Raw genomic sequence first — 21,026 nt, forward strand, 5'->3', positions numbered from 1 at the left:
TACAAACAATCAAAATAAACAATCATGGAGATCAAAGATATGAAAAACAATCAAAATAGTACACAAATCAAACTATTATAAACAATCATGGAGATCAAAGACGAAAAAAAACATACCTGGAAAAAAAACGTTTCCTCTTCTTTCTCCTATGGTTTTCTACGCACCAAAATCTTTCCCAAATCTCTATTCTTTTGAGAGATTTGTTGTGAGACCAAAATACACTATAAACTCCTTCGAACTCCCCAAAGCTACCAACTCCCTAGTATTGTAGGGTTTTATGACTAACAGGGAGTTCAAGATCTTTTTTTAAACTCCCCAACGACTAACAGGTGTTTTCTAGAGAATTCAGGAGACTCCTCTAAACTCCCCCACGACTAACGAAGATTTGGAGAGACTCCCTCAGGACTAACAGGAGAACACCTAAATACATTAAAATCTCTCGAACTCTCCCACGACTAACCCCCTGTACATCTCGTAATAGAATCTTTTTTTGGTTTGTATTTACGGAATGAATAAAATTAATTTTAAAAATCATTATTATTATTGCATTTTTCTACTAAAGTTTTTGTTTTTCTATTCTAAACTTTTTGTTTGATATTATGTATTGATCATCACGATTTTCTATTAATTATGTTGTATCTTTAATATTCTACAGGACCAACAATTAAATGTTCTAGCAAAGGAGAGGCAAATTCGAATTATTGGTATGTATCCACGACTCTAAACATTTTTATTTTTAATTTGGGCTATTGACTCATATTTGGCTCAAACATGATTTAGCTTCATTGTTGAATCGTTTATGTAATTTCATTTGGAATTGTAATTGTAAATTGCAATTAGAATTAGAATTAGAATTATTTAACTATTAGTTGTTTGGAACTATAATTAAAATTAGTTTCATTGGAATAAATGTAATTGAACAATGGACATTGGATTTTTTTTTGTATGATTGATTTAATTTGTGATGAAATCATGATTAATAGTGCATATTTCGATGTGATTTTATTTTAATTTGATTCTGAAATTCTATATTAGATTAAATTAAAATAAAATATATTATAATTAATCTTTCAATATATTTTTTGTAATTTTATAAGGCTTTTTCAAGATTTAGCTGTTTTCGGAAATAATTTTTGTGGAATGTGATTGTTTATAAAATATTTTATGGGGCAAAAATGTATCTTCTAGGATTTTCTTTTCCAGAATTTTTTATAATTACTATAAAAACAAAATTGGTGGGGCCAGAATCAACCAGAAGTGACGATTAACCACGTCGGTCGAAAAAACTCTATCAGAAGGCCGGATGATCGGCGAAAAGGTTGCGGAGAAGATATTGGATAAGAAAGAACTAGAGTTTTATAAGTGGGATGGAAACCTTTGCCTACATTTGCAGAATGTGAGGGAGAAACTGAACAAAGTTGCTAAATATTGGAGTAGAGAAGAAAAAAACCATTGTTTGGAAGAAACTGAAAAATCATATAAGTTCTCTTTTCAACTCTTGCAACTGATGTTAGCGCAATGATGCAAAAATATGTCAACCTAGTTTCTCCTCTCTTAACATACTGATCTTGTGCTTTGTATATATATATATATATATATTGTACCGCCGAGGGAGGCCTAATAGCATGGAATCTCATTTGTTTGTCTTTCCGGTGTGCCGCCGTCACAATTTTTGTTAAGTGTGAGGATAAAAACTTACTCTAGCTCATATGTTTTGGTATAATTATGTAAATCTAAATAAAGAAAGTTTTATTTGTAACTTGAATTTACAAGAGCGCTAAGAAAATCCAACCTAAAGAATAAAAAAAAGAATAACCTATAAAAAAAAAATCAGCAATTATAATCATCATAAGGGACGATAGCAGTTGTAGTAGTTGCCGTAATACTGCATTTTGCTTCTGGAAGATTCTCACCAGGTGCGTACGAATTCATACAACAGATTGGATTCGGGTTCAAGAACGGCGTCGGCATCATCACTGGAGAAGAAGATGTAGCAGCTCCATTTATCACCAACTCCTCGATTCTTTTAGCGACGGTTTTCTTCAATTCTTCCATTGCTGATTTCATCTGTTCTAATTCATTCAAACTCAACCCATCAATGGGTATTTCCCACCAAAACTTATCGCTACCATCATTAGTAGAATTAAGCTTCTTCAGTTTCTCTACCAATACTCCTCTCTTTTTCTCAAGGTCTAGTTGATTAGAAACCTTAATATACTGTTGCTGTGTCTGCAGCTGCTGTTGTTCATGCGCCGAAAATCCATGTCGATGAACATTGTTCGGTCGAATCGCCAGTTGATGATTATTATTATTATTATTATCATGTGAGGTTAGGAATCGTTTTATGGTGGAATCGACTTGTGGGTTCCCGAAAGAGTATGCTTTACCGGCCGGAGAGAAAACGATAACAGCAACTTCAGCACCACATAATACACAGAGTTCACTTGCTTTCTTGAATAAACCATTGCGACGCTTAGAAAACGTGACTTGTCTGTTTGATTTGATTTCTATCATTTTTATTGGGATCTTTTTCCTACCTTGACTTGGTTTCCTTTCTTTTTTGTTCTTCACTGCCATCGCCACCATAGTTGCTGACAGAGCTTGAAAATCAAGTAAAAATTGGAGAAAATAAGAGCCGAGTTTAGTAAGAACATTGGCATGGACCAGTCTATATATATTTGAGTGTACCAATAAATTTCCATTTAAGATTTCAATTAAGACAAAAGAATTTAGGATATTTTACTATGTTTGGCAATAGTATACACGTGTTCCTAAAGTTTTGGAGGAAGATTGGTTGGATTTTAACTGTTAACATGTTCAAAAATGGCATTTTTGAGAGGCGTAAATGGCAATTACACGGTGTGGACATGGAATATTCATTTGCCGAATCATATAAAAGGAAAGAAAAAATCTTAGAACAAACTGTGGCTTTGTGTGTGTCGGTTCATAACAAAGGAAAGAAAAGTTTCTGAAATTTATACATAATGTGTTGTTGAGTTCATAACAAAGGCAAATGAGGGCAATTTACCAACAAAAAAAAATAAAGAAAAAAATGGAAACTAACAGCTGAGCAAGATTCAATCATCTTGGCATTGGTACGAAATTTCAACTCATCAAAATCCCATACTAAAGATTGCTGAAAATCCTAGTAGAAATGTGAGTCAGTTCATAGGATATGGGCAATTGATTTACTCGGTTCAAGTATATATCACACAACGTACTAAAATGCTTCCATTTCAAATTCACAGAAGCTTTTTGGATCTTCGACTTTTTCCCGATGCATCAAAGAACATCCTGGGCATACATAGAGAAAAGCATCATGTAACTAAAAGGTAGAAGAATATATGAAGAAAGCTTAACAGTCCTGAAAGCATAAATCTAGAAGGGCTTCTTAGCAATTACAGACCTGTACATGAGTATTTGGCATTCGACGTGGGTTAGAAGAAAGGTTGCTAGGGCGAAAAACAGAAGCATTTGAGCTAGTGGTCTGGGCAATTTTCGCACTGTTGCTGCTACTAGAATGTGAAGTCAGGCTGTCTTGCATGAACTTCCTGTTACGAAGAGACTCCGAAGTTCTCAAAGTATCACTAGTAACAGAACCAGCAGAAGGTCCAGCTCGCTTTGAGGTAGGGTCGAGGCGTTCCATCAGCCGGGTTACACCAGAAATACCTGCAGTGACCTCACGTTGAACTTCTTTGCTCAGCTCTTTAACTGAGTTGTTTCGTGATAGTAGCTTTTCTTTAATACCTCGAGTGCTTTTTGAGATGGATTCTTTATATCTGTAACAAATTACGCATAAACTTCAAAGACTTATAGAAGAAGAAAAACAACATCATCAAAGGAAAATCCAGTTGAGACATTATAACAACTACCTGGATGAAGCAGCAGAAAATCTAGATTTAAAGGATTCAGAAAGCGAGAGCAAGTCTGACGGCCGTGATCTCTGTGGACTAGATGGTGGTGTTTCTGCAGCAAAAATACTGAATAATAACAAGCAAAATGTTAAGATTTTGACTTTGCATGACGAATTTTGAATCAAAAGAACTAAAGAATACCACCACAAGTTGAATCTTCCCACCATTACTCTACATTAAAGGGTATTCGAGGAAACTTGTAGAGAGTTCTTATCCACTACTTGTGAGGACCCTATGATTAAGGACTAAAAGCTCAGAGAAGATGTTCTTTTTATTTAATTTTTTTTTTTAATTTCACTCAGAGAAGATGTTCAATAGCATTTAGAATGCAGTCATGCAAACGTGTATCTGTTAGGATATATTGGTTACAAAGCAATAGTGAGAAGATAACCAAATTTTATGACTAAGCTAAAAAAGAGAAGATAATAATGGAAATGCCGAAATATTGCAAGTAAACCTTGGTCTGGGAGGATCATATCTGTTGTCTGATATGTTAGAGGCTGTATGCAGACCAGACAACAGCACAGTTGATGTAGGTTGATTTGATCTTCCAAAAGCCATGACGGATGCTGCTGAATTAGCTTCGTGTGACACCAAATTTCCAAGATTTTGACTGCGAACTGGTGAATTTGTATATGCATGCTCAAACTCAGATCCATTTGAAGGAGAAGCAAAGCCAAGATATATGTCTTGGTCGACATCAGATCGACGGTTCTGCTTCCTCCTAAAATGATGAGTCCTACCCATTGCAGAAGCCGCTAGATGCTGCATAATATTGTCATCAAATTCCGAGTCAACTGCATATGATCCGACCTGCAAATCCAATTTACAGTCAGGACCCAAAATCAAAATAAGCATGCAAGACCATTGGCTTCTAATGACACTTATAGACATACATGATCAGATTCTATATCCTCGAAGGAGTTTTGACGAACTATGGGTGTATTGGAAGATCCACGCCTTGATCTAGATGCCCTTTCAATCCCCACTGCTGCAAGGAGCTCTTGGCTAATGATTTAAGGAAAAAATGAATGATAGAACGTTAACCGGCTAAGTTGACAATTGAGAAGCAAATTAACTCCATTTCCATCACATAGTAATTCAGATACAAACCCAAGTCAAAGAATAACCCTCAAGTTGCTTAAACATTTGACAAACTCAACCATCGAAATGTTTGTAATATACCTTGAAGAGTCCTTCAACACAAGCAACTGCCAGCATATCGGACACTCCTTGCTTCTCTGGGACCTGAAGTAAAAATACCGGTTTAAATTATCAACCTACAAGTGTACGAATACCTTGATTTATTTAGAGAAAACAAGTGCAGGACGAGGAATACAGTAATTCACTATACCATTCGAGAATGCATTGAAGATGATACTCATGTTTGCAACTGGTCACCTGCAATTATACAAATCCAACCATAATTATCACCTAAAGATTTTGGGGTACCCAGTAAAACAATCATAATCTAATTCTACACTAAAAACATCACCACCACCTCCGGTCAACGATGGTCAAACCACCACCACAGGTCATCCACAACCACCGGTCGACGTGGTCAAACCCCTAAATTTCTTCTCAAATTTTCACCAAAAATGTAAAGGAGCATACAAATGCAAAACCAACCCCCATACGAACAACATAAAAACCTAAGTTTGATTCAATTAAACTGATCAAAAACACATTTCATTAGAACACTTACAGCAGAAGGATCATCCGAGGTAAAGGGTTCGAAACAAATGCTACAATCTTCCTTTTCCTCTTCTTCTTCTTCATTAAATGAACAAACAGGTTTCAACATCATCGGATCACTCTTCAAGGGAGTAACGAAATCCTCCATTACAAAGGGAAAAGAAGATTGAAAATGTAGGATTACAGAACGGAAACAAGATTGAAAATGTAGGAGTAGAAGAGAAAAATAAAGAAGAAATGAAAAACCCCTTTGAAAAAAAAAAAAAAAAAAAAAAAAAAAAGAAAGGTAAAGAGAGAAGATGAATGATGTAAGTAAAAAGTAAGGAATTTTTTATTTGATGATAACTTTGAGAAGAGAAAAGGGATAGAGGAGAGAAAGTGGAAGAAGATGTTGCAGTAGTTGAGTGTAAGAGAAGTTGTTGAAGAAGAGAGAATATTCCGAGTCGGATTGTTTGACTAATCGTTTTAGATCTCAACCGACCAGTTTTTTTCTCTGTTACAATCCAAATTTGGGCAAGAGCAGTTAGTTGTCTGTTTTTAGCTGACTCAACCAAATTTAATCTGATCTGAAGCGGGCACCGGTATGTCTACAGAGCACTATGAATCAATTTTGATGCCAAGTGACCGGCAAGTGCTTTTTTTCTTTATTTTTTTTACCGAGAGAAACAAGGTATTATTTTGTTTGTTTTCGAAAGAGAACGTCTGCGACTCCCTCCTTGGTTAGGGGCAGTTATATTCATGGACGGTTTCAATTACTTCATCTTCAACAACCTTTATTCATTGTCTTCAATTTTAATTATTTTACTGGTCATTTTTATTTCTATTTTGGTTTCTGCCTGGATATAGATTATAACTTAAGATCCGGGCAGAGTAATTTAGGTTTCTATATATATGTATTATAAATAAAATCATATGACAACATCTTATCGATACACTTTTGAAGTGGTTTATTATAACCTATTTTGGTGGCGCTTCATTGTTATCGAACACAATACAAGGACGATCCACCTTCGACAAAGTATTGATCAATTCATCAGACAAGATCAACAAATATCGAAGTCGATCGGAGCAATTTGGATGTATCACTTCTTTTTATAGAGCATCAAAGTTCTACGGTGAATATCAAGTACAATGGTTTGACATCATTGTTGATCAACAAAAATGGTTAAATACCATTAAAATTACATTGAATTCTTTGTCAGATTATGGATATTTATTGATTTTTTCATTATTCGTTTCTTTAAGTTTCGAGTTATGTAAACATTGTATTATCCATCATCTTAATCTGATTATTGATGTAATCGATACTACTATAAGCAATTTCATATGAATGAAATTTTGAGGCATTAGCCTTTTCCACCAAAAAAAATAAAAAATTGTTTGTTTGATACAAATGTATTTTCTAGGACAATTTGTAACGTGCATTTACATTTTTATAAATGAAAATTATAAGAACACATAAAGTCGGGATTTGGTAGTGATTTCGATGTAGTGTGCAAATTACCCCTTTACTGAGCATTAACCTTAACGAAGAATAAAATTGGTTCCAAATGAAAAACAAAAATTTTAGCGTTAGATTTAATTTTTGCACCATTCATCAAATGTTGTAGACTTCTGGAAGACTTTTTTTTTTTTGAAAATAAGATATATTGTCAAGCAGAAATTTAATTCCTTGGTTCAGACCCATTTAAAATCAATTGTGTAGAAGTTGTTCTGTTGGTGACTAAATCTTCAGAATTAACAGTTTATGTAACGATTATAAGAGAGTTTTGATTGTTACATAGTTTTTGTGCTTTGACAGAGTCATAAGCAATTGAAGGAAATAAAAACGTGGGTACATAATTAAACCAACATGTCGTCAAGTGTTCCTTTCTCCCTTTCTTTGCTAAAAGTTTACAACCTTGTTGGCTCGCCTGTCGACATGTTTAAAGCCCAAAAAAGAAACTAGTTTAGCTGATTCTGATTTTACTTCTTCCAAAATAGGTATACTTTGCCATTGAACTGAAACAGATTTCCCTGCAGATAGTTGAGAGTGAGTTGATTGTCTCCCTCTATGACCAAATTATGTAGATTATTCTGATTAGCCCATCTGGTAGTTTACAGAAGAGCTAGAGCTTCTGCTTCTTCTGTTGTTGATGCTCCGAAAACTCCCATTGCTGCTCATTTGCATGTTCCTAACCAATTTCGAAGCACACAACCAAAACCTGCATCAGTGTATTTTGAAACCCGAGAGGCATCACAGTTTAATTTGAGAGTATCTTTTATAGGAAAGTTCCATGGCTTAAGCATCACTGTCTAAATTTTAGGTTGTGTTGTGTCAATGTTAAGAGTTTGTGGATGCCAATATGCAAAATGCCTTGTGATATATACAACAAATTGTTCTGGTGTTCTTTCTTGTTTTTCAAACACACGCAAGCATCTTTCTTTCCATATGAACCAACATTTAGTTGCAGCTAAAGCCATAGATATAGAAATCATGTCACCTGTCAACCATTCATTGTATTTATCTAAGAAAGAAGTATTATTAGAGATAGAGTTAGAGTTTACTCCCTGTGATGCCATAAGTGGTAGATTTTATACTGCTTGAGCATAAGACCAATCAAAGAACATATGGTAAGTTGATTCAATGGCCTGTTTATTGAAAATACACTGTGTTTCCACATCAAGAACTGAGCTTAATTTCTCTCTTGTTGGAAGAGTGTTTTTCAAACACTTCCAAGTGAAAACCTTCATTCTTTGGGATGTATCCATATGCCAAAGACCCTGCCAAAATCTTTTAGTCTCATTAGAAACTGATCCCATAGGATTAAGCAATTTAGCATATAAAGATTTTATAGAGAATTCACCATTTCTGGTGAGCATCCATCTCAGTTTATCTTTTTTCAAGTTTACAATTTTGTTGGTGTAAAGCTTGATGTTCAAAATTTCGGAAACTAAATAACTGTCGAAAAAAGAGTATAACAATGATTCATTCCACTTCTTTGTTTCATGATTGATCAAATCAGACACAAGTGTTATATTGGAAAATCTGGTAATTGAATTAGCCAGAGGTTGGTCCCTAGTTGGTATCCATTTGTCGTCCCAAAGGTTGATTGATAATCCATCTCATACTTCCCAGAAACTGTATTTCTTTAAATGTTCTATTCCCTATAGGATGCACTTCCAAATACAAAAAGACGAAGACTTATTTTTTGAGTGTAAAGCCCCTGTCTTCTTAAAGTATTTTCCCTTTAATATTTTTGCCCATAAGTCATCTGGTTTACTAACTAATCTCCGATCTATCCTACTAACCATAGCTTGGTTTACCTTATTAGCTTCTTTAAACCCCAGACCTCCCTGGTTAATAGGGTTACAAAGAAAATCAAAGGCCTTTATGTAAATTCCTTTGGAGTCAGTGTTTTTCCCCCACCAAAAATCCCTCTGAATGTCATTTATTCGTTTTATAGTCTTTTTTGGTAAAACAAAACAACCCATGGTAAAGATAGGCATGTTAGAAAGTATTGTTTTGTTTAAAATAATCTTGCTGGACTGAGATAGTACTTTAGCTAGCCAAGTTTAGACTCTTTGTTCCATCTTTTCAATTATGTTATCAAAAGATTTCAGTTTTGATCTGTCAACAAATAGAGGAACTCTGAAGTGTGTATCTCTAATATTGGTTTTCTTTATTTTCATGAGTCTAGTTATTATTTCCTGATATTTACTATGAACTCTCTTGCTGAAGAATAAACCTGACTTTGTAGAGTTTATAACTTGTCCTGAAGAGTCACTAAAAAGATTTATGGCATCTAACAGGTTCTTACAACTGCCTAAGTCAGCCTTAGTGAAGAGAAGTATGTTATCATCAAAAAAATAAATGAGATATTGGTGGAGATTTTGGAGTAAGCTTAATTCCTGGAATCTTTTTAATTGTTTCCAAATGACAGGGTAACCTAGAGAAAACCTCCATACGTAGGACAAAAAGGTAAGGGGACAAAGGGTCCCCTTGTCTGATTCCTATGGAGGGATTAAACTCAGTGCAAGGATTCCTATTAAGGAGGACTGAGATAGTTGAAGTTGAGATACATTGAGTGATTAGTTCACATCAATGTTCCGAAAAACCAAAAGATTGAAGAGTTTTTATCAAAAATTTCCAATTCACTCTATCGAACGCTTTAGACATATCTATCTTAGCACGCATGTTACCTGTTTTTTTCCTACTTTTCTTCATATAATGAATAGTCTCATTGATGGTATTTTCAAAGTTGTTGTAGTAGTGGTCAGAAATGGTTCGTTCAAGACTTGTGAAGGAAATGATTTTTTTTTAGATTTAAATAAAATTAAAGCAAATTAATTTTCAAAGAGTGATGTCAAGATTTAAAATTGACTAAGGCTCCGGATTCACTGTTACTTCAAGTTGATTGGTTACAAAAATATTTCATAATTATTATCTAGCTCTTTTTTCATTAAATCACTTATTAATATATAAGGTGTCCAAATATTAAATTGTAATCCTTAAGCATGATTTATCAAAGAATTAATTCTAAGCATAGAACATCAAACTGATTCACAACTAATTAAGAAAACCATTTTTATTTCTTTTTTTTATTGATCCAAGTGAATTAAATAAAATAAATAATTAAGAAATTATAAAAAGAATTTACCAATCAAACATGTGTGAATAGCTCCTCCGTCGCCTCAGTCACCAGGTATTTTAGCCGCTCATCATGTTGGAAAACCTCTCAAAATATTTCATTGATGCTCACAAGTGTTTTACAAATGATGAAAAGGAAAATAATTGAGTAAATTGGGTGTTTGCAACACTTATAAATGTTGCAGAACACTGTTACAGAAACGATAGAAATAAACTGCTGCTGACGGTAATTCTAAGACCCTCAGTGTTAGTCGTTATCGCTGTTGAAGAACGACTGCCCTGGTCTGTCCGTTCTTCGTGTTCTTCAATTGCAGCAGCAGCAGCAGAAACTTTCCTGTAACTTGATTTTCTCGCTCTGTTAATGCTCTATACTTCTCCCAAACTCTCCATAAACTTGCTAACCCCTTCTGCTCGACACTAGAGACCTATTTATACACAACAGGTCACTCCAATCCTTGTAATAACTCCAAGAATATCCGTCCATAAAAAGAATATTTTCCGAAATATTTTTTATTTATTTCTCTGATTTGTTACGGATTGTTTCCTGGTTTATATCTTTCACGCATCATCTCTGAGCTGTAGGAGAAGTTTCCAGCCAATAGAGTTAACCCATGCACGTCTCTTCCATCCAACACTTCCAAGAATAGAATATCTTCCCTGTTTTGATTACCACCGATTATCTAACCAAATTTGACCGAATCCAACACCCATACCAGCTCTGTCTAGGCCCTAGGAACAAACCCATTTAATTTGGGTCGTTGAATCTCACTGGAACACCTTCAAATCCTCAACCCTAGTCACGGCAGTTCAAGAACAATTTTTCCCGCCAAAATTTGAATTTCAAAAGGTTGAAGATGATATGCCCCCTATCCTGGACTGGGGTGCGAATAGCAGATGCCTTGGGGGTGCCCCTTAGTAATTAGGTTACCCCTTATCCAAAAGCGAGAGTCTGAATAACACTTGTCCTCCGGGTGCCAAAATCAACTTTTCGAGCTGAATTTTCCAAAAATGTTTATTTCCTAAAAATACATAAAAACACAATATTAGTACAAAAATAGAGTTCCAACAATACAGACATTGAGGACAAATTAGACACAAAAATGTGTCTATCACTCATGAGCTACAATAATATTATCTGAGATTTGTCTAGAAGATAAGAAAGTCGACTGTAAATGAGAGATTGTATTTTCCAAAACTTTTTTAGATCTATTAGCCAATAGTTTAGCAATCACCTTGTAAGGTGTGTTGCAGAGTCCTATTGGCCTATAATCGGCTGGTGATTTGGGATTTCTAATCTTAGGTATAAGGAATAAAAAAGTTTTATTTAGGTCTTGACGTAAGTTTCTGTTTATAAAGAAATCTTGAACTACCGCTATCATCTGATCTCCTACTATCTCCCAATTGTGTTTAAAGAAGCTTACCGGAAAGCCATTTGGTCCTGGGGCTTTATTAGGTTTTAAATTTTTAATCACGTTCCAGATTTCTTCTGGTGAAGGGGTAGCAGTTAACTCACTGTGTTCTAAAGTAATACAGGGTTTAACATGGTTGAAAATTTCCTCATTCATGATGTTAGATGTCTCAGTAAATAAATCAGAGAAGTAACTGTTTAAGACCACTTCTATTTCCTCTCTAAAAGAGACAACATTGTCATTCTTATCAATTATACAATCAATGTTATTTATTTTCCTTCTTTTTAAAGTTGTAACATGAAAAAAATTGTATTTCTTTCTCCTAAAGCTATTGTGTCATTCCTAAACTGTTGGATGTCATAAAGATTTTCTAACTCTAACATCTTTTTATCTACCAAGTCAGTATTTATTGTAGTCATAGGTTTGGCTGCTAAGTGATGTATTTGTTTAAGAAGGACCTTAATCTGTTTATTTGGTTTTCCGAAGATATCCCTTTTCCAAGAACCCAAGTTTTCGCCTAATATCATTATGTTTTAAAGTAAGTTATCAGCAGGAGATAAATGTAACTCATTCCAAGATTGTTTTATGACTTTTAAGCATGTTGGTTCTTTAAGCCAGACATCATAGAATTTAAAAGTAGGAATACAAACAAAAGTTGAGGAATTTAAATTTAGACAATATAGGTCCATGATCTGAACCTATAGATACCATGTTTTCCAGAGTTGCCTCATGAAATTCCATGGTCCATTCTGCATTTGCCATAGCCCTGTCAAGCCTCTGCTTGATGTTGGCTAAGCCTTTCCTTTTATTACTCCATGTGAAAATATTACCCTTAAAGACTAGGTCTTCTAATCATGTTCTATTTAGTAAGTTTAACATAGGCTCAACTTTTTTCTATCGAAAGGCAGACCACCCTCCTTTTGTTCACTGTTGAATATAATGTTTAGATCTCCTATGACTAGCCAGGGCATTTGATTTATGTTAACCATATAGGCAATTTCTTCTAAGTATCCCAAAATTTCTAACTTGTTTTCATGTTTGGGAGACCCATAAAAGCAAGTTAATAGCCATTCTTTTGAGTTGAAGTTGTTTTTAATAATGACATTAATCATGTTAAGGTTCCGCTGAACCACTTCAAAGTGAAAACCATCCACCCGAGAAATTGCCAGACCACCAGCTATTCCATCTGGGTCTACAATGTGGGTGTTTGGGAAATGATTAAGAAGTGTTTTCATCAAGCTCCTCTGAGACTTGGTTTTAGATATAAAAAGTATCTCAGGTTTTTCCAAGTTAAGTAAAGAGTGCAAATGTTATTGTGTTTTTCTGTCCACAACCTTGTGTATTCCATGCAAGAATTTTCATGGCTATAATCAACAGAAAGACACACAAGATATTCCACAAAAATACAGTACAAACTATAATTACTAAATCTTAGTCTAGATAAAGTATTAGTTCATAGAAATATGCAGGATATATCAGGTGCATAGCAAGTAAGTGAAAGTAGAGCAAGAAATCAGATTATAATTTGTTTGTGTGCATAATGTGAATTTTATCTATAGAAATATGAAGGATATATCAGTTGCATAGGAAATAAAAAAATCACATGATACCAGATTGTAATTTCTAAGTGCTCCGAAAAAAGTAGCAAGTATAAATCTATTGATGTTTGCTGAAATTTTAAATCTAAGGAATGCAGGAAGTTTGTAGGACAGAATACAAGAAAATATGAAATTAAATATTAAAAAGAAGGTTTGAAATCAAAAGCTTGAGGGGATAGCAAGGTGATCTGCAAGAAACAATCAGATTTTAATTCCAGTTAGAAACCCTCAAGATTTTGTTACCTCGATTCCTGTTATGAAGTCTTGTTTCTTGATAATGCAAAACACTCTTCAAAATGGATCACCAAAGGCATGCACCAGTAAATCTTGAGTATTAGAATTTCGATGAAGAAGAGAGAGATTATAGCGGGAGATAAAGGATGAAATCAAAGGATTAGGTCAGCTTACCTTCGGGTTTTATCGGGTCAGATGAGCGGAGGTTTAGATATAATATTTAGGACCAGTAAAAGGGTGGTGATTTTATTTAAATTAATTTATAAATTCTTAAAGAGAACGTAACACTAAAAATGTAAGGAAAAAGAACCAAACATTGATTCCTAACGGGAAAAAAACACTCAAGCGCAGCGAAGACAATCCATGTAAGATAGCAATGAAAAAATATAGAAATTAACTGAATGTAGAAAACCTTATCACTATTTAGTACTCATTAATCACTAATACCCTGATTCCAAAGTAACTTACTAGGATACGACGACTATAAGCCTACCAATATTGACTCCTTTGATCCCATGAAGATGTTTAAACCAACAATGAAGTTAATGATAATTCAGAAATCACTTTGATCATCAATCCTTTTTCTAATAACTTCCTGATACAAGACACAACAGATCCCTTAATCTGTTTAAGAAGACCTCAATTATAATTTTCTGTAACCACATGAACTGATAATCCCTCACCAAGAGCATAATGAAAAAATATTCAAAATGCATTTTTGCCTTCTCTGAAACGCGAGACCCGTTTAATCTAAGAAACTACTGAACAAAAACTTTTAGATTTGTAATTTAAAGACGATTCCTTCCAAACATAGTGCACATACACTTATCTCACAAAACATACATCTCACTGCGAAAGTTTGAAATTTTAACACACATAGATGCACATACACCTGAACAATGAAAATAGCTATGAGTTACTTATTTTAAGATGCAAACCAATCCTGGAAAAATGTTGAAAACCGAACGAAAAGGCCCTAGTGTTTAACAATACCAAAGAAAATTTCAATACAAAGATAAATTTTGATTGCTTTTACGACCCAGGGAACGTTTTTTTTTTTAAAAAAATTGAAAGGAAAATATTGACCTCAATGTTGCAGCCAACACAGGTTTTTAGGAAACAAGGTAAACAAGATGAGATTGCTAAGAACCCAAAAACACCAGGGAGGCCATTCAGGACTATTAACAAACAACATATAGGCATTGAATATAAACCAAACCTAAACAAAATTGGGAAATCAGGAAAATTAAAATGGAGTGTATAACTCAAATCCATCGACCCAATCAGACTTGGGTTACAATTATCTAATTGACCTATCACAATTCCAGAGACCTAAACAAAAAGTTAGGAAAAGCAACCTTAAGGATAACAGAAAAAATGTTGAATCAAACTTCAAAAACCCTTATTTTGTCGTGTCAAAGCTACCATACTAATCCACAAATAACCTTAAGGAAATCAGAACAAAGATAGAATCAAAATCAAATGCCAGTTCAGGACTTTTACCAAACAACATATAGGCAAGAAAGGATAAACCAAATCCAATCATCATTGGGATTTCAGCAAAAGGAAATTGGATTGCTAGATTCAAATCCACATATCCAAACAATAACAGAATGCAAGACAACTCATGATGGTTTCCAAGGACACACAAGTTAGGAAAAGTAAAGGCAAGCTCAAGGAAATCATACCAAAGTATAAATAAACTTCTAATACCCCGTTGTTTTGTATGCAATTGTACCATACCTACAACAACCTTACGGAGGAAGAAGCAAATGAACACTAAGCTACTAAACATGGCAATTTCTAAAATGAATCAAAAAATAGAGTTGAAAGAAAGAACTCAGAATCCTGTTGTTGTTGTACCTAATACAACGATACCCACATCAACCTAGATAATGGGAAAGGAGATTCAATCAAAGCAAAAAACAAGAGCATACAATCCAAGGAATTACTTGTGTCAATTTGAAACCACAGCTTGTATTCCTACACGGATTGAAGCGAAGAAAAAGATAAGAAACAATTATATTAAAAGGATGAAGGACCTGAAAATCAAAAAATTCATCACCACTTTGTCATTCAATAATATTCAAATCCTTTCCTCATTGCTCATGACCCAATAATCACCCAAAGGCTAGCATAGAGACTACTCTTCCATGTTTTTTTAGAAGAAACTATTTCAAAGAGGAGAGAGAAAGGAATTGATTTTTTAGGAGAAGAATGACTTTTGGAAGACATGAATTTATGGTTATATCTTTTTTTATATACCTTAAAATACATAATGTTTGTGTGCTTGATTAAGGAATGGGTGCATGCTAGACAGACCGTGCGCCGAACCAATGTGATTAATATTGTATATCGATTTGTCTCGGTTGAGAACGAAATATTGGTACAACTTTGTATCGAGATATTATCGTTAAAATATCGGTTCCAAAATTTATACAGAGACATTTTATAGCAAATATTTTGCACACATAGGCAATATCGTTATAATATCAGTTCCAAACAGGTAATATCGGCGATAAATCGGTCATATCAGTGTATACCAGCCGAGATTATCGACCATATTTCGTATTGCCGGTATAATGGTTTTCTTTTCGCTCAAATATCGAAACCGATTATATCGATCGAGACTACATTGCGCCGAACAACCCCTATATTGATTGAAGAATGAACGACTACAATTTCCCAAGGATCTTAACAAGGACCGATCCTTAATTAAGAATCTCAACTAGGGTCGATCCTAAGGTTTTATGTCAGGATCGTTCGCTTACAAGGATCTAAGTCAGGACCGTTCGCTCACAAGGATTTAAGTCAAGACCAAGGTAATCAATATCGGTTGTACATGCCGATATTACAGGTTTTTATCGGATATCAGAAAATACCTATACGATATCAAAAATATCAGCGATACAAAGACGAAATGATATTATCGGTTGTACAGGCCGGTACAGATCGATATATCGGTTTTACTTGTACACCGATAAATATCGGTTTCGTGAATAAATTTTTCATCAACATGCATATAGTCTTTACAGACAAGTACAATGTCAATTGGATAAGGTAAAAGCCCTAATATATTTATAATATAAAATCAATGACTACATGGTAAGATATAAGATGGAAACTATATTTCGATTGCAAGGCAGAGAAATATAAAAGATAAATATGAAGGATAATAAAAAAGATTTACCGGCATAATGGGACAACAATCACAACATTGGCTAATAAACCACCTTGTATTTTGGAAATTTGAGATGTGTATGATTCATATTATTTTTTACTAAGGTTTTATAATTATTTGAAATTCTATATTAAATGATGTATCGCCTGTAAAAACAAATATTATCACTTGTATAGGTGTATAGGACCCGACCGATACGATACTGATATGCGATATTAACTACCTTGGTCAGGACCAATCCCACATGTCTGGCCGAACCTTATATTGTGAATATATCTACTATCTTAGTGTTTCTGTAAACATCGAGATATATTTTGGTTAGACTGGAAATTTTTACACAATGTCGGCGTAGTGATTTGAACATCTGCTAAAATATAACATCTTAATGTTCAATATTTTCCTTAGATACTCAAGTCATGATCCTAAAATCGTAATTTCAATATCTTATATATATCAAAAATATATGCTTACCATATCCCAATGATTTGCATATCTCTAGTTACCATATTAGTAAAGTACATGGTTGTGTGCTAATTATTAGTTGTCAACTATGCGTGATTTTGGTTTATAGTTTGGAATATAGTTGGTATTTGTTAAATTTGGAAATAATTATTCAGTGCATATCTTTAGAATTTTCGGATTTGGTAATATCTTATCTCCTCTTAAAGCCTTGGTTTATAAAATATAAATAGTGGATTCTTGTCAATTGTTTCTCTTTGGACCATATAGTTTACAAAGTAAGTGGTCCGGAAACCATCATGACTTTCTACCATAAAAACGTTAAAATAATACTATTTTAATATTGTCCAAATATTAGGGGTGTGCATCGGGCCGGGCAGGCCAGTCCAAGCCCGAACATAAAATAGGCCGGGCCGGACGGGCTTGTAGTCCTTACTACCCATTAAGTTTAACATGCCATGCCAGGCCGGGCAATAGCAAAAATTTAATGCCTATGGCCCATCCATACCCGTGAAACAATACATGACAAGCCTTGGGCCCACGAGATAATTTAATTTTTTTAAAAGTATATAGGTTTGTCTTTTTTTCTTGATGAATGATGGTATATCTGTAACTCGTTCAAATAATAGTTCAAGCGATTCATATTCATTAATGTGAAACATAATTCAAATTTTTCTTTAACCCCAATAAATTGTCCAAATTTGAAATTTATGTTCTTGAGAAATCCATCACATTAGTAGAATACTATATTTCATGCTAGCGGCAGTCAGGCAGGCCGGATAACTAAACAGGCTTTTGGGCATGCTAACAGGCCGGACTCAAATATTTGAACAAAAACCCGGGTCCACCCACTTATAATTATCGGGCAAGCCCACGACAGGATGTTAGGCGCCCATGGGCTCCTTCGGACCTGGGTGGTATATGGCAGGCCGCAAGCTTTCGGGCATTCTGTACACCCCTACCAAATATTAGTTCTACTGCATCCTTCGAGAAAAATCCAGAGTTTCAGTCAAGATTAAACTCTTTTAAAAATACAAAATAATGCTCGATGGACCATCAAAGAATACCAAAACTCTCAGGAATGGTCCGCGAATGACATGGTGACACGTGCATCATCATGGCGGGCCATGGTCGGTCCCTTTGGTTATCAAAGTCTGGTCACCTAATTAATCTTTTGCGATCCATATTTGGTTCAAACTCTTTCCATCAACTTGGACCATCATCCATACACCACTAGCTAGTCCGGCCACCACTAATGACCAGTTCCACATCCATTGGTCGGTCCCTCTTTCTAGCACAATTAGGTTTTACTACCTAATATTTTGCAGAGTGCAATTTTAATTATGGTTAAACATTAATTGATCATCCTTGCACCAAATCCTCGTCAATCGACTTTGGTAAGTCCTTTGCACAGCACCTGGGAGCCACTTGATCGGTCTATCACCACCAATGGCCGTCCCCTCTTATTCATTGGTTGGTTATCTTTCAATCATCCGTGGATCATCCATCTATCAAAATTAGGGTCTTGAACCTAATGCTCCGCAGAGCATAATCATGAACAGGTTCAAACGCCAGTAATGTTATGTTGATCCAATGACTAACTATTTTGATTAATTATTTAATATTCAGTCCAGCTATCAATATTTTAATTAATATTGTACTAATATTTTATTGGTTCAACGTCCAAATGCTTTGTAAAGCAATATTCCTCATATTGATACAACTTTCAATGTTTGAGAAACAATATTTCATAGATCCAACTATGAATATTTTATTGGTTCATCAACCAATATCTAGTTGGTTCATCAGTTAATATTTTATTAGTCAGTCAACCAATATTTTAACATTGTAATCTCTCTGCTTCGCCATTCGACTTACTCATGACATGTGGATCGAGGATGAACCTTCTATGATCATTCAAAAATGATCATCTTCATATGACTTCATGTCAAATGCTTGACACATCAACATAATGGTTTATGATCGATCTGGCAATCTCATTAAACCTATGTGTATCTATTCAAATCATTTGAATATCATTGTTGTTTCGTCTGGCATAATGATATGTCACGATCATCAGTGATCCATCAGACTCAACGTCTATGGTCCACAAAGCATGTTGCTTCCTTAGCAGACACTTCATGTTTTATCCATCATAACCATGAATTATGAATTATATTCAATTCATCAAGTAAGATTCATAGTCTAACTAGGTCAACGATGGACCACATAAAATACGTCTGCAAAGCAGACTTTCGCATAAGACACCAGTTCGTGTCACATGGGAGAATATCATTAAGGCTTTGGTCTGGCGGCCTATAACATATGCGATGTTACACTACATCCACGATGAGAAATGTGAGTAAATCGTACTGACAGTTGAAGTAGTAAACAATATAGTGGATGGTCAATCAACCAAATCTCCCACGCAAAATGGGATTCGTTAACACACGATTCCCCACTTTTCCATTCTTACACTCCTCTTCAACCTTCACCACTTACAAGAGATCGGTGTGCTAACCACCTTTTTAATAACACATGCTCCTCAACCTATGACTTGATAAGAGAACTTAAGTTAACAACACTGATGAGCGATTAATTCTTACATATTTACTACCCAAAATATATATTGTTGGTGTTTATTTTGGTATTTATTGTGTTTTTGTAGGTAAATGAATGAAATGGGCTCTTCCAAGAAAATCGTCTAAAACTAGGATTCCAAGAAGAAAATATGGACTACGGAGTACATGGGTCTTGGATACTTTTGGATCTAAATGGGATAGACCCAATTTAAGTTAGTGAAGGAGATGATGGGCTGAAGTTAGTTTAAGAAATTAAATTGCTCTGGCATTTTGGTCTCGTGGATTTTAGGATGAAGGACTTAGTGATTAGTTCTCGAAAGATTTAGGAAGTATCACGAAAAATGAAAAATCCTACTCAATAATTAATGTACGAGGTATGTAGACACGGTGGAGGAAGAAAGGAAATTAAATATCTTTTGCAACTAAAGAAGATTGATTTTGAGCATAATATATACTTCACCACATTAATACATGACATATGTTTTGGAATTGAGATAATGATAAAATGAGTACTTACCTCGTATATAAGATCAGTATGTGCTCATATAATATTTCTTTCCCATGAAAAGATAAGCAAGTGGTCGGACATGTGGCGAGTCTTTATTATGTGATATTGTGTATTCTTAGACAAGTGTCACACTCCCATTGGACATGACATGTGGAAGAGAATTAAAAGAGGAAGGTTAGATTTTGTTGAAATTTATATGCTGATGTCGAGAACAAGAAGGGGGGATGGGAGAGCCGGTGAGCCGGTAGCCTGTTTCACAATTTTCTTTTATTTCTTCTATTTAGTTTTCTTTGTAATAATGAGGAACTAGAATAACATGCTGGGATTATGGAGAAAGCGTTGTTCCAATAATAAAGTGGTATTTTCTTATTAATTTATTATTGCAATTTCTTTATGATTATTTGCACTGAACTATAATTGATTATAAGATTTTGATTAATTAGTTGTGTTCTCTCTTGATGGTACATGCTTAGCTTAGAACTCTTGATGTTCCATACTTGCGATTAACAATTAATATTTTGGAAATCTAATATTGGCAATATCTTAGAATCAAATTGAAGGTGTGAATTGCATAAATATTGTTGTTAACTGAATCACTTAAAAATTGGTCAATGGTGGAATCCATAGTCTCAGTTCTTTCCATAATCTTAAATCCATCTTCACAAGTCCGAGAGAGCGACAACCTTCTTACCTCTATATAAAATTTTATCAAACACGAACTTAACAAGACTCAACGTAAGCAAACTTACAACAGTCAATTATCAAGCACTTACAAAATATTTTTTTCGGTCTTAATTACATAGAGAAATCATCTTC

General features: G+C 34.5%; 2 protein-coding genes across 2 annotated transcripts; both read right to left on the reverse strand.

Annotated features, from left to right (window-relative positions):
* Positions 1 to 1,830: 1,830 nt before the first annotated feature.
* Positions 1,831 to 2,586, reverse strand: LOC113336807 (agamous-like MADS-box protein AGL61). Its single transcript, XM_026582482.1, has one exon. The coding sequence runs from the start codon at positions 2,584 to 2,586 to the stop codon at positions 1,831 to 1,833; it is 756 nt and encodes a 251-aa protein (XP_026438267.1).
* A 369-nt stretch (positions 2,587 to 2,955) lies between these two features.
* LOC113336717 (E3 ubiquitin-protein ligase RHF1A-like) lies at positions 2,956 to 5,830 on the reverse strand. The gene is made up of 8 exons (XM_026582374.1): positions 5,620 to 5,830; positions 5,269 to 5,315; positions 5,100 to 5,162; positions 4,811 to 4,922; positions 4,372 to 4,727; positions 3,873 to 3,980; positions 3,407 to 3,779; positions 2,956 to 3,294 (listed from the first exon to the last, which is right to left on the reverse strand). Exons 1-8 carry the CDS (start codon positions 5,755 to 5,757, stop codon positions 3,283 to 3,285), a joined length of 1,209 nt encoding a protein of 402 aa, XP_026438159.1. The 5' UTR covers positions 5,758 to 5,830; the 3' UTR covers positions 2,956 to 3,282.
* Between the last annotated feature and the right edge of the window lie 15,196 nt (positions 5,831 to 21,026).

The sequence above is a fragment of the Papaver somniferum genome, unplaced genomic scaffold (genome assembly GCF_003573695.1).
Source record: "Papaver somniferum cultivar HN1 unplaced genomic scaffold, ASM357369v1 unplaced-scaffold_154, whole genome shotgun sequence".
In the NCBI taxonomy this organism is placed as follows: domain Eukaryota; kingdom Viridiplantae; phylum Streptophyta; class Magnoliopsida; order Ranunculales; family Papaveraceae; genus Papaver; species Papaver somniferum.